General features: G+C 36.1%; 1 protein-coding gene across 1 annotated transcript; it reads left to right on the forward strand.

Moving 5' to 3' along the window:
• Positions 1-1,321: 1,321 nt before the first annotated feature.
• Positions 1,322-2,596, forward strand: LOC111367750 (histone chaperone ASF1-like). The gene is made up of 2 exons (XM_022988785.1): positions 1,322-1,837; positions 2,209-2,596. Exons 1-2 carry the CDS (start codon positions 1,721-1,723, stop codon positions 2,500-2,502), a joined length of 411 nt encoding a protein of 136 aa, XP_022844553.1. The 5' UTR covers positions 1,322-1,720; the 3' UTR covers positions 2,503-2,596.
• The last annotated feature ends 12,724 nt before the right edge of the window (positions 2,597-15,320 follow it).

Consider the following 15,320-nt stretch of genomic DNA (forward strand, 5'->3'; position numbering starts at 1 on the left):
CGAGTGTCCGTTCTTCTTAAGGTAACGGGAATTAACGTTGTTTACAACTCTAAGCTCAGTTGTTCTGCCGCATTGTATTTTTGTGCATTAACTACTACCAATTTTTCCTCAAACCCTCCACGACATGATCCGACCTAGGTGCCTAACGTTAAATTGGATCAAAAGACTGTGTCATAATCTTTTGGGAAAGGGCCTAGAAGGTGGCTATCCATATTGCTCTTCGGGAAAAGGCCTAGGAGTGATAGCCACTTTCTTGTAGCTTTGTGTTATCTTGTAGAATATTGATTGAAGTTAGATTGTAGTTTAAATTATTTTTAAGTGTTTGTTTGGAAAAAAATTATAATGAGATTATAATGAAAAGAAGTTATGAGTTCCACAAAATGTATAGAAAATAAGCGGACAATATTTGTGAAAATATTTGATTTTGACTTTAAATTATAAGTTAATTATACTGAAACTGAAACAAACCAAAATTTTTCTATAGAAGTGGAAAGAGATTGTTTCGAAGTTGTCCCATTTGGAATCGATGGAAAGTGCACCATGCAATTTGTGTTTTATCTTTTCTAAATTACGCTACATCCGACATGTTGCTTCTACTTTTATCACAATCGTTTTTTTTTTCTTTTCCCTATTATAGCGCAATTAGTTCTTTTTTATCTTAATTTTATATTTTCTTAATCCTATCTCAGCACGAATCAAGAAATCTCGATTTTGGGTTGATGATGGCAAAATTTGCACGAATAATTTTTTTAAAAAAAAAACACGGGCAACCCTCCTCAATATGCACTTAACTTAATTTATAAAGATGATGATATTCATAGTCAACGACTATAATAATTATTATATATAGCATCTTGTTATTTGAGATAACAAAATTATAGGAAATTAATGCTTTGATACTTCAAATAAAAATTTGTCATCATAGGATGAATATTGCAATTGCTTACTATGAATATCATTAAAATATACAGCAATCGCTGACTATGAACTACATTAAAATTAAGTGAAAAGACAATCAATATAACATTGAAGTAAAACACAAAAAATAAATCTTGTTCAATAAATAGAGAATTCCAACCAATCAACAATTAGTGTGTCATGTCACCCGAGCGCTAGCATAGGGAGATCGGATTGTGTCACTTTTTATTCACTAAGGTGATTAGATATTATGTCATGTTTGGAGGGAATTAAAATCAGATTTTATTTTTATTTTTATTTTTTTTATGGTAGAATTTCGATAAAAATCAATAAAATGTGTGGTTGAAAAGTTGTGGGTCCCATGAATATGTAGTTAAAATTAATTGTTGACTTAAATTAAAATCCAAATTTTAATCCCTATCAAACAAAGCATAATATTGTGATAAAAACTTTGGCACCAAGAATATTCCTTTAACTGCTATAACTAACTTTTGAAAACAGGCCTCCCACTTTCTTAATAGAGAAAGAAAGAAAAAAAAACTCCTACATTATTACCCGAGAAAAACATGGCGTGCCTCTGATAATGTCAATACACAGGTTGTCCACAAACATGTATGCATGTTGTAATAAAGCCCTTAAAACAAGCAAATAGGTTGCTATCCACCTCTATATAGTCTCTTGCTTTGGCTGATTTTCATTTCAGCCTCGTAACCAAGTTCGTTCCGATTTCCGTTTCCTAGTTTCTCTACTTCGTTATCAAGTTCTCTGCTCGCTCAATCTTCCCACCAATCTAGATAACATCATGGGAGGCTGCGCGGGCAAACTCAAAGACCAGGATGTTGACGAGGCACCGGCCCCTGTTGAAGCACCGGCCACCCCAGCCGCCCCTGAGAAGACCGAATCTGAGACTGTTCCTCAAGTAATCACACTATTTGCTTGTGTATTAATTTACTATTCGTCTCTTTTGCTTATCCCTATCCCAATGAGTCGAAATCTAGGTTCTTATTTTTCGGTTGAGTTATAATTCTTAGAAAGCTAAGGTTTATGTTGTTTTCTTATCATCAATAATTGCAGGAGAAGAAAGATGACGAGACTAAGGAAGAGAAGAAAGATGACGAGACTAAGGAAGAACCTTTAGTAGATCTTTCTGGATCGTGTATTAATTTACTATTCGTCTCTTTTGCTTATCCCTATCCCAATGAGTCGAAATCTAGGTTCTTATTTTTCGGTTGAGTTATAATTCTTAGAAAGCTAAGGTTTATGTTGTTTTCTTATGATCAATGATTGCAGGAGAAGAAAGATGACGAGACTAAGGAAGAGAAGAAAGATGACGAGACTAAGGAAGAACCTTTAGTAGATCTTTCTGAACCAGCTCCAGAGGCTGCGAAAATCGAGGAAGAAACCCCGGCAACTGAGACAAAACCGGTTCTTGAAGAACATGTTCCGGTCGAGGCAGAGAAACCAGCAGAGGCGGTAGAGGTGGCCAAGGAGGAGAAAAAAGAAGTAGCAGAGACGGTTGCTGCGTCCAAGAAACCGGAAGTCGAGGCTGCTGCTCCAAAATCTGAGGAGAAAAGTGAAGCATAAGGTGTAAGATTCTGTATTGTTGTCAAAATTAGAGATATATGTTGTGGCTCATGTAATAAATTTCTGAATGAAAATAGACACCTATTAAAAATATTTTGGTACTTATTCTGCATTAATATGATTATCTGTATTCCTTATATTGAATTAGAATTTCATACCTTGTGGCAGAGAACCGATACTCGAGTTCAAGAATCGAGATATCCAGATCCGAGAGCTAAAGCATCTCTTTTATTCTCTATTTTGCAAACTGCTTTTTGAGCATCAATTCCTTGCCGAAAAGAAATGTGACAGAAACTTTCAATAAAACTGAAGACAGACGTTAAACAATTTAATGATTTTGCATTTTAGCTTTGAGTAGTGTGAAAGTCTTGTGCAACTTTAATGTCTATATTGAAGGTATCTGTCATGAGTTTGGTGTATAAAGAGATCGAGAACTTTAAATCTCACCTTTGAAGATTGAATTACTCCAAACAATACCATGTGAAAATTCAGCTTCCACTTAATGTGGAAGTATCTAATACTTAAATATATGGAAACTGTTAGGCAATTTGTAGTCAAATGACCTCCTTCGGGCTATGATGTTACTCGGTTTATTTTTTCAGTCGGCTTAGCCAAATGACTGAACAAAAATTCAACACCACATTCAAGACGATACGACCCAAAGGTTAATTGAGCCACTCGAAGGAACCTAAATATTTTAGTGCTGCTTATGGCCCAATCCACTTCCTGGATGGCCATTAATTGAGAGAACAACTTGTGAGCCCATTTAGCTATCTCTTCAACCTCTAACTTGACCCATTGGTTAACCAACCTATACTTACCTTATTTGGGCCATTTGGTTACAAGATAAATTAGTCTCTTTCTCTCTAAGTGAGAGACGCCTCACTGCCTCTCTCTCGGCCGCTTCTATGCGTTCTTCTTCTTCTACTCTTTCTGTCTCTTTGTGACTACTACCTAGTGGTGATATTGTATGAGATTTCTTGTACCTTTGTGGTCTCCTAAGTAAAATATCTCGTTGGCAACCGGAAGTGGAAGCTTGGCATTGTCTTGAGTCGTTGTTGTCGGCTTGTAGTTGTTGGAAGTAGGTAAAAATTGAGCCTGGATTATCTTTTGTGTTCAATACATCTTCTACATCTGGTATTAGAGTGTGGGTTACCATTACCTTGCCAAAATCGGTTCAAAATCAACATCTCCTTCAATTTGACAGGATCTGAAATCTTCAATTACTGCCAAATCGGACCTCCGTTGGATGAACGGAGCCCAGACCCACGACCAGCAGGTCGAGGCACCCCCAGTGGTGGCAGGGCGTGGCGGTCCGACGGCGCCTGGGCTGTCCTACAGCGTGATTTTTTCTGCCATTTCGTTTATTTAATTCTCCTAAACGTTTTGATGTGTTTGGTTTAGTGTCCCTGACCTCAATCTGCATTTGTTGCTGATCAGAACTGTTATATTTGCTGAATCTTTAGGGCGAATAGTGATGGCACTAAAGCAGTAAATTCACATCTCTCCACGTTACGAACTCAGATAAGTCTGCTCTGATAAATTGGCTGAAACCTTTAAATTTGTGCACTAGCAGATCATCATGTAGGGTGATCATTAGGATTGATAGTTGTTATTACTTGACAACCATTGCTTGTGCTAAAAATTTAGGGTTACTTGCTCTTAATTGTTTGATTGAGTATCTGTCTTTTGGTTAAATCAGTATTTAGTTCTTAGTGATATACTTGCTGTGAAACTGGTCATTTGTTAGACGTAACTTTTGTTGCATTATTATTTTCGCTACTTGTTAATTCCGTTAGAATTACCATGACCTTATCCGTTCGAACATTCCTTTGATCTAAGACCGTGAGTCTTACGAAACCCTAAGAATCTAGAACGGTGCATATTGTCTATGACCCTAGGACTACTTTGTATGGTTTGATTGTGTTTTGTGCATTCTTTGACTCTTGTGTGAAGATGACAACTCACAACTTTGATTTGGAGAGTTTTAACTGAAAATGTGATTTTTCTATTTGGCAACAAAAAATGAAATGTATTTTGGTCCAACAAAAGATTTCGAAAGTCATCGAAGACAATTTTTCAACTGATTTTTCAAAAGAACAAAGAGAAGAAGCCAATGAGCTTGCTTATACCTCAATCATTTTACACTTATTTGACGCCGTTTTAAAAAAGGCGGGTAAACCGAAAATCACCAAAGAACTTTGGAAAAAGTTGGAAAACTTGTATTTGCTTAAATCTATATCGAATAAACTTTACTTGCTTAAATGCTTTTTCAATTTTAAAATGGACACTTTAAAGGATCTCGATGACAATTTAGACGTGTTTAATAAATTGGTGCAAGATATAGTTAATTGTGATGAGACTATATCCAAAACTTATAAGGCTACAATTTTGCTCAATGTGATTCCTGATTCTGATAAGGAAGTTAAAAATGCCATTAAATATGATAGGGATACGTTGATACCTAAAATTGTCATAGATTCTTTTAGGAGTAAATAAATGAAAAATATGGCTGAAAAACACGGTAAAAGGAGCGGTGAGTTACATATGATGCGGGGTAGAACTCAATTTAGGCAAAATAGTCATGATAGATACCAAAATGGGGGCAAGTCGAGTGGTAATGGATGGAAAAAGAAGGGCAATGGTAGGTCTAGATCAAAATCTAGGACTAAGGCTAAAAAATGCTATGACCGTGGAAACATAAGGTATTTTATAAAGGATTGCCATGAGGAGAAGGTTAAGTTAAAGATTAAGAAGAGAGATGAGGTAAATGTGTTATTCTCTACGTCTGAGATTGTCCTCTACGTCTGAGATAGATAATGGTGAAGTCTATATGATTACAAGTCCTATTGCATACACTGTTGAATTCAATCTAACTCTTAATTCCCGCATGCACGAGTGAATACTTGATTTTGGTGCATCTTTTAATGTGACGTTTGAAAAGAATTGGTTTGATAACTTGCATGAATCTAATGCTGTGCATGTTGTGCTGTGTAATAACTTTGCCTATACTATTGCTGGAATTGGTGATATAAATATAAATTTTGACATGGATTTTGTGTACACGTTAAAGGATGTTATATATATTCCTAAATGGTCTAAGAATTTGATTTCAATAAGGAAACTTGAAAAATATGATTTCACTGGTAAAATTGGAAATGGTATGCTAAAGATGATTAAGGGTGCATTAGTATTAAGGGAACTAAGAAAAATACATCATCACTACTGGGGAAGTAATTAGAGGTTTCAATTCCTCCATCTCTTCTGTCAAAAATGATCACACACACACATGGTATAATAGACTTGCACACATAGGCATTAATGAACTTAAGCTACTTAATGAAAAATGTGCATTTGGTAATGATTGTGTGTCAGATTTGTCATTTTGTGATCACTGTGTGCTTGGTAAGCATAATAAAACTTCATTTTTCACGAGTGTTAATAAAGCTAAAGACATGCTTGAATATGTGTATTCTGATCTGTGCGGTCCTGCTAGTAATCCTACATTGGATGGGAAAAGGTATTTCATGTCTATTATCGATGACTAGACTAGGAAAGTGTGGATCTATCTATTAAAAGATAAATCTGAGACTTTTCATAATTTTAATAACTGGAAGAGACAAGTGAAAAACTGATAAGAAGATCAAAATTTTAAGGACAGACAATGGTCTAGAATTTTGCAACACGGAATTTGATAGTATGTGTAAAGAAAATAACATAACTAGACATAAGACAGTTCTTTACACTTCCCAGCAAAACGGGGTAACGGAATGGATGAATAGGACCATACTTGATAAAGTGCATTGCATGATGCTAAGTTCTGATATTCTTAAGTCGTTTTAGGGTGAAGCTATTATGACTGCTTGTTATTTGATTAATTTGACTCCATCTACTGCATTAAATGAAGACACTCCGCATGAGAGATGGTCGGGTAAATTGAGTGATTACTGTATACTTAGAACTTTTAGTTGTGCTGCTTTTTCTCATCAGAGTGAGGAAAAGTTGAAGCCTAGAGTTAGAAAGTGTGTTTTTCTAGGATATCTTGAGAGTGTTAAGAGCTATAGGTTATGGGATAGAAGTCAAAGGGGGGTTAAGATCATTGTAAGTATGGATATCACATTTAACGAGAATGAGATGCCGTGTATTAAAGGGGAAACCAAACCTGTGGGTGAAACCGAACCAAGTTAAGAGAGAGATCGGTTTAAGGAGGAGTTAGGAAAACTTAGTACACCTGTCCCTACTACTTCTAATGAGGTGGAGATTCATGTTCAGGAACTTGAGGTGGAGAACGGTAACGAAGTAGTGATATAAAAGCATCCTGAGGAAGAAAATCCCTTAGCTAATTACAACCTAGTTAGAGATAGAGAAATGAGACAAACAAGAGAACCTAGAAGGTTCAGTTTTGAGTCTCAGTTAGCTTTCGCCCATGCTAGTTATGAAGAACTAGTTAATAGAGAGCCAAAAACCTTCGAAGAGCTAATGAATAGTGATCAATCTAAGGAGTGGCTTAAAGCGATGAAAGAAGAGATGAGTTCTTTAGAAAAAAATCAGACTTGGGAGCTAGTACCTAAGCCTAAGAATAAATCGATCGTCGATTGCAAATGAGTTTTTAAGGTTAAGAAAGGTACTAGTAGTTTGGAACCCTTAAGGTTTAAGACCAGGTTAGTGGCTAAGGGTTACACACAGAAGGAGGGCATTGATTATAATGGGATTTTCTCACCAGTTGTTAAGTACACTACTATTAAGATTATGCTTGCATTAGTTGTGCATTTTGACTGGGAACTTGAACAATTTGATATAAAAACTGCTTTTTTATTTGGTGAGCTTGACGAACAAGTCCTTATGAATCAACTAAAAGGTTTTAAGGACAAGTCAAAACTTAGTTATGTGTGTTTTCTGAAAAGGTCCCTGTATGGCTTAAAACAATCACCTAGACAGCGGTACAAGAGGTATGATTCCTTTGTACTCACTCTAGGGTTCCAAAGAAGTAAATTTGATCACTGTTTGGATTTTTAACATAAAGAGACTGATAACAACTATTTGTTTTGGTTGCTCTATGTGGACGGCACGCTTTTGCTTGGTTCTTCTTCGAAGTGGATAAATAATATAAATGCGGAACTAAGTGGTGAATTTGACATGAAAGACCTAGGTAAGGTTAAGAGAATTTTAGGCATGAAAATAGAAAGAGATAGATCAAATTCTATTTTGTTTCTGCATCAATCTCCATACATATCTAAGGTATTGAAGAAATTTAACATGAGTGATTGTAAACCTTTCACGTTACCTCTTGCTAATTATTTTGTTTTATCTAAAGAACAATCTCCTTGCAATGAACGTGAAGTAGAATACATGAATAGAGTTCCATATTCTAATGTGATTTGTTTCATAATGTACTTGATGGTTTGCACTAGACCAGATTTAGGTTTTGCTATTAGTACCCTCAGTAGGTAAATGGCTAATCTAGGTCCTGAACATTGGGAAGTATTAAAGTGGCTATTAAGATACTTAAGGGTACGGTTGACGTAGGTCTAAAATTTAGTGCTAATAAGAAAGGTGTGAAATTAAAAGGTTTTGTTGATGCTGATTATGCAGGAGATATGGATGGTAGGAAATCGATTTCCTCTTACGTATTTACCTTATCTAATTCATATGTTAGTTGGAAATCACAATTACAACGCATTGTTGCACTATCCACTACCGAGTCTGAATATGTTGCTACCACTGAAGCAATTAAAGAGGCTCTATAGCTTAGAGGTCTACTTCATGAACTATGTCCTGAATGATTATGTGATAGAATAATCTGATAGTCAGTTGTCTATACATTTATGCAAGAATTCTATTTTTCATGAACGTACTAAACATATTAACATTAAACTACACTTTATTAGAGATATAGTATCTCAAGAGGTGATAAGACTTGAAAAAGTTCACACACAATACAACCCTTCAGATGTGGGCAAGAAAGTGCTGTCACTGATAAAGTTTAGAAGTTGCAAGGATTTTCTATACATTGGTACAGGTAAATGATTTCTAATTTTATCGATTTTCTATTAGAGGTATCACTAATCGAACTCGTTTTCTTTTTGCAGGTCCTTTAACACCAATGTGGAAGTTGTTAGGCAATTTGTTGTTAAACGACCTCGCCCAGACTATGATGTTACTTGGTTTATTTTTTCAGTCGGCTTAGTCAAATGACTGAACTAGAATCCAACACCACATTCAAGACGATACGACCCAAATGTTAATTGGGCCACTCGAAGCAATCTAAATATTTTAGTGTTGCTTATGGCCCAATCCACTTCTTTGGATGACTATTAATTGAGATAACAACTTGTGAACTTGTGTAACTATCTCTTGGGCCTCTAACTTGACCCATTGGTTAACCTACCTATACTTACCTTATTTAGGCCATTTAGTTACAAGATAAATTGGTCTCTTTCTCTCTAAGTGAGAGACGCCTCACTGCCTATCTCTCTTGACCGTTTCTATGTGCTCTTTTTCTTCTACTATTTTGCCTCTTTGTGACTACTACCTAGTGGTGATATTATACGAGATTTCTTGCACCTTTGTGGTCTCCTAAGTGAAATATTTCGTTGGCAACTAGAAGTGAAAGCTTGGCATTGTCTTGAGTCGTTGTCGGCTTGTGGTTGTTGGAAGTGGGTAAAAACCGAGCCTGTATTTATATTTGGTGTTCAATACATCTTCCACAGAAAAAATTTCAAATTTATTGAGAAAAAATCTATTTCCCATGTCTTATCAATATTTTCAGAAGCAGTCTACCAATTACAATCCTAGACACGTATATAGGTGGGCCAAATTGTACTTGAACCTCTGGACCGACAGCCTGTGCAACTGCCCCCACATGGGCATTTTTAGTTAATTATTTATTTAAAAAATAACCTGAAAAAAATAAATAAATAAAACCCAGTATGCCACATAAATAAAAGAACCTTTTACCAAGTCGAAAATACAAGTATAAGACAGTATTCCACCATAGAAAAATGGAAACCATCTCATTAAAAAGAAGCGTAATTAAAGAATGATTTTAGTTGCAGTACTTCACTAGCTGCCTTTTTGCCTTCCTTTCAGCTCTGACACGAGTGAAATACAATTTTAGAGTCTTCATGGTATCAAAACTTATAGTAATAAAGGTAAAAGCATGGGTAGTACTTCTTTGTATGACCAAGAATAAGATGTCTTGGTCCGGAAGGCATTTTCACACCTCTGAGAGCACTGAAATCATGACGCCAAATAAAAATAAATCAGTGATATGCACAAACACGAAGCATAAGAATTAAAGTCATTAAGAGCATGTATGGCTACGGTTAAGAATAAGTAAAGTTACTTTTTATTTCCAAGCATGTTTGGATAATTTACATTTTTCTTACATTTTTAAATACAAAAGTTAGTATTTTTTTTTTCAAGATCGACTTGTAAGTGAATTTATAAGGGTTAAAAAAGTGCTCTAAGTCGGCGTACATAACTATCATTCAGCAAAGGCAAAGTGTTGTCTGTCAAAACTATCATTCAGCGAAGTGTTATCTGTCACAATCCTTTCTTAGGCCCCATTTGGTATACAATAATGTAAAAATGAGAATGAAAAATATAGTTGTTATGGACCCTAAACAAGAGATAGAAATTCAAATTTGGTGGTTTGATGTGATGGATAACGGTCATATTTTTCATTTTAATGAAGAAAATGGGAAACAAACGGGGGCTTAAAATTCTTCTCATAATTTTGTAGGCTAAGGATGCTCAGCATGGAACTTGTTTTTACGTAGTATACCTCTTCAACTGGTGGTTGTGAAAACTTCTGTCCTATCTGCATCGACTAATATTTGATTTTCCAGGACATTAGCAAATAGAGATGCCCAAAAAGAAAAATCTATAATGTGATGATCTGGAAAGAAATATCTCCATCCTTTTTAGTTCTCAAGATATATATCCCATCTCCAGTACTAGTTAAAAGACCATGGAAACTAAAGTCCTTAATCTAAGCAAAATAGAAAGTTAAAGGAATGGAAAATCGGGACTCTGATAAATGAATCAAAGAATTTTTCTTTTTCGACTAGATCTAGAGTGTTCACATCCCAGATTGGACTTGGAAAACTTTGAGATGAGATGAAGGGGACTGAATGCAATTAAAAGCCACGGTTTCCTCCACTTAATAATTACCTAGAAAAGTCCATCTTGAATGAGTTCAAAGAAAAGGCCAAAAGTAACAGCGTTCATTACCTGCTTTGCCCCACCCATCCCACTTACTAACGAAAACATAACCTCAGAACCAAAGTTGCAACCATACTGCAAGGATTGAAAGCGATCAATCAGCAATTTCAATGAAAAACAATAAACATGGCTAGAAAGATTGGAAAAATGACAATGTAAAAGAATATAATCAAAATATAAAAGGCATAAATGCAAATGTTCATGTAAGGAGAAATAATCAGATCGTAAAAGAGGAGCAAAATCTGCAGAGTGTATATTAGGTTCAATCATGTAACATGAAAAAGCTTACAAAATTTCAACTACCATGATTGACTCGGATATTTCCTTCCTAATACACACATATTCATTGGTGTAAATTTGATATCTAGACCAGAGTTGCATAAAAAGTTCATCCAGATAATAAAAATCCCTTAGAACAAAGTCCCTTATTTTCTCCTTTTCTTCTTGAAAACAATATTGGTTTCTAGTATTTTGTAGCTTGTAGATATGCACCTATCATTGCTTTTATAAAGTGGAAGAAAGAAGAAGTAAGGTGGCTCGTTGGGTTATATGAAACATCCACATAAACTAAAATTTTGTGTATGGAAGACTACCATAGCAATTCAACATCAAAAAGACAAATCTAAGAGTAACAGCAGCAAAAAGGGAAAGATCCATTAATATGCACTTAAATCATTCCAAGGTTACATATGCTCTTTCAGTGAATCCATTTGAAGTTGCTATGTGCTAAGCATATTGCAGTACTACTGAACACAATATCTTGTTTAAAAAATCAGAAGATTAAATGGATCCTAATTAGATAAAACTATTATAGAACATCACAGAAACAGAACAATCATATTTTGAGAAATGCCTACTTTGGCTTTTAATGTTCTATAATATCAACCACAACACTACATGCAACTGTTGAATTTTCATGAGAATATTAAAAATTTGTATCAGGCATCGTCAAGCAATCATCTTTGGACATGCATGAACACTCGTTTATGAACATACACAAGAATACCATTCGAGAAGCAGGATGTAAACACTCGTTCACGTTACTAAATATTAACAAAGAATTTCATTTAAAATAGTAATATGTAAACTTTATAGGTTAATATCAAGTGATTATCACACATAAATAAAATCTATAGCTTCACAAAATAATTAATTTCCTGAATGCACAGAGATGAGGAGAGACACAAGAAAAAGGGAGAAATGCACAAAATGTCTACTTTTAGGTAAACAATGCGTCTTTTTTCCCCTTCTGTCTCTAGTTGCGCAGGCATGCATATCACAAGTAAAAACTGATCATGCATTGAGTAAACTTCCCTTAGATTGAACATTCTCCTTGCGTCTCAGTCTTCTCATGACACAAGAAATTCTAGCATTGACACCCGTCATAGCAACAAGGGCTTATATCAAGGGACCTCCTGCAAGAGCCTATAGGCATAAAGGAGAGCAAGACCTTGTAATCACTTGCAATAATACCTAATTGAACACACATTTGTTGATTATAGAAAATCTTTGGTGTAAATGACTTAGTTTAATGGCTGATTGGCTTCACTTATAAGCTTATAACACACATCTTCAACAAATGTTAACTAAAAATTTACAATACCACAGAACATTCTACAATAAATGTTAGGAGTATGACTCAAATAAGAGTATTTTGAATAGACGTATTCGACTTGGACTAGGAGAATATTAACCTAGGGCTTAAGGAAACAAAATCCTGCTGAAATTGGGTCTCCTAATTGTAATATATTTTCTTATCTTTTAGGACTCTTCTAGGGTTGGCCTATAAATACGAAGCTCCTCTAGTCAATTTTTAGAGAGAGTAACATAGAAGTAGTATTGCTAATCTGTCTTGTATTCTCCATATTGTTGAATTAATAAACATCGTTTCTCTGCGTTTACCCTTTGTGTTCTTTCTTTACAAATTTAATCTTGTATTTTCGTGGTGTGATCTAGTATACTTCAATATTATCATTAAATCTCATTCTTTATAATTCGATTTGGAATCAATGTGTGTTATTGGAGCTTCCGCGCCCAACAAGTGGTATCAGAGCTAGGTTGTTGATTTTCTGTGGATTAGTTGAACTTCTTTCAAGATGGCTGAGTTGAAGTATGGTGTTCCACTATTTGATCACAATATAAGGTTCTTGTTGTGGCAAGTAAATATGAGGGCTATTTTGGCGCAGTTGGATTCAGATGATGCGTTGTTGGGTATTGAGAGGTTGTCAGCTGGTTGGACAACGAAGAAGAAACAACGGAAGGAGTTTATTCATCTTTATCTGCTCAACAATATTCTGTATGATGTCTTGAAGGAGAAAACGACGGCTGCTTTGTGGTTGAAGTTGGAGTAGTTGTGTATGACTAAGAGTCTTACAAGTAAACTGACTCTCAAGCAGAAACTGTATTCATATCGCATGGCAAAAGGAGAGTCGTTGAAAGACCATGTTGCCGTGTTTAAGGAAATAGTTGCAGATCTGAAGACGTTGTAGGTTAAGTACGATGAAGAGAATCTTGCCTTGATCCTGTTGTGTTCGCGGCCTCGATCTTATGCATTGTTTCGGGATACTATCTTGTATAGTCGAGATACTTTGGCTATAGAAGATGTTTATGATGCTTTGCACTCAAAGGAGTAAATGAAACATTTGGTTGGAGTTACATTAAGGGATTGGGAAACTCTTGTATCTCAAGGTGGTTGATGAAGAGGCAAATCGAGAGTTAGATTTAGCAATATGACATGTTACTACTGCAAAAGGAAGGGACATATTCGGAAGGATTGTGATATGTTGCAAGCTAAAGGTGATTTAGCTGTAAATCGTGGGGTGCAACCTTTGAATTCATACGAAACCAATGTAGTTGATAATTGTTCAGATGGTGAAGATGTGATGTTGACCGTGGTATCTGATGCAGAATCTAGGCCTGACGAAGAGTGGATTATTGATTCAGTATGTTCGCACCATATGTGTTCCGATAGGAATTTATTTCAGACATATGAGTCTGTTCAGCAAGGTGGAGTTGTAATAGAAAATAACCAATCTTGCCATATAGCTAAGATCGATCGAGTCAGATTGAGGCTACGAGATGGAAAATTTAGAACAATTGATCAGGTTTGACATGTTCCTGACTTGAAAGTGAATCTCATTTCGCTAAGAACCCTGGATGTAAAAGGGTATAAATTCTCTGGAGGAGGTGGAATCTTGAAGGCCTGAAAGGGAGTCCAAGTTGTACTGGAGGGACGGAAAAGATCACAATTGTACATTTTGTAGGGGAATGCAGAACCATTTAAGAGGAGACATTTGGACAAGTTTAGTACAGTGGTGGAAGTTCAGTTTGGTATAGTACCTCTTGTGTTAGGCTCTGAGTCGATTCAGAATACTGTTAGGGAGAGCGTTAGTGATTCCGCTTTGCTACCAATTTCAGCGAGTACACTGTGTTCAGTTGTTGGGGTAGGACTCATCGAGCGTGGGTACCATGGTGTTAACAATGTTTGGGATGCTTCTAGGGACATTGAAGGCGACAGTTTCAACAAGGGGCCTTCTGATCGAGCATCTAGTTTGGTTCTTGCTACAGGGTGTGCTTCGGTCCTGTGTGATCAACATTAATTCCCTGGTGGAATTGGGAACCCTAGGAATTGGGTTCAAGTGTCAATTGTGGATGCCAGGCAAAGGACTAGTGTTTGGTTTTGTTGACACACTAAAAGTGCAGCCCAAATCGAATAGCCCAAGGAATGAAGCCCAACTAGACAATTCAGGATAAAAGCCCAGATAGAGTTATTAATGAATGCAGTGGAAGCCCACGAACACAGTAACATCATCACCCAAGTTTGCAAGACGGCCAAAATCTGAGCGAATGAAGTGCCTTACTGTCGCCCAGAGCTATAACCATGTTCTCGCCCAAACCTTCGAATCGCCCAGAATTTTAGCAAACATAAGAATGTTATGGTTATCCAAAAATGTAGTTATTGAAACAGTTATTGAGTAACCTTATCACGTTCCATGATTCAAGGAGTTCAGTTGAAGACGGTTGAACGACAAAGAGTAGTGGCAGTAGTTAGAGACGGTAGTTCCACGACAAGTTAGCCACCATAAAGAAAGTGGATAGTTATAAAGCAATCAAGCAGTTTCTAAGCGGTTGATCATGAAGAAATCATCAAGGGAATATAAAAGGAATAGAAGACATAGAGCAGAAGACCCCGAATCAAACACTCTCAAACAGAGAATATGTAATTTCAATTTCTTAGTTTAGACTTAAACATTTCTTTTCAGTACTCGTGTGATTGCACCCCTTGGAGGCATTCTGTTTAAACTCCAATTGTAAAGTCATCGCCAATAAAACACCAATTTTTGGGACTTTGTCTCAAGAGGTTTGTTCCTTACACAATCGTCCAATTTTCTTTTTTAATTGTTAGCGACTACCCGCGCGAAACAATTTGGCACGCCCAGTGGGACATTGGTGTTTGGTTTTGAGGATATAAAAGGTGAAACAATATGCCTCAAAAATCTGGTAAGGAAGCAAGTCAGGGAGGAGTCCAGTCTGTGATCGAGCGATATGAGAAGTAGCATAGCTCTCCACGAACAGATGGACAGAGTCAGAAC

Source organism: Olea europaea, chromosome 18 (genome assembly GCF_002742605.1).
Source record: "Olea europaea var. sylvestris chromosome 18, O_europaea_v1, whole genome shotgun sequence".
NCBI classification, from domain to species: domain Eukaryota; kingdom Viridiplantae; phylum Streptophyta; class Magnoliopsida; order Lamiales; family Oleaceae; genus Olea; species Olea europaea.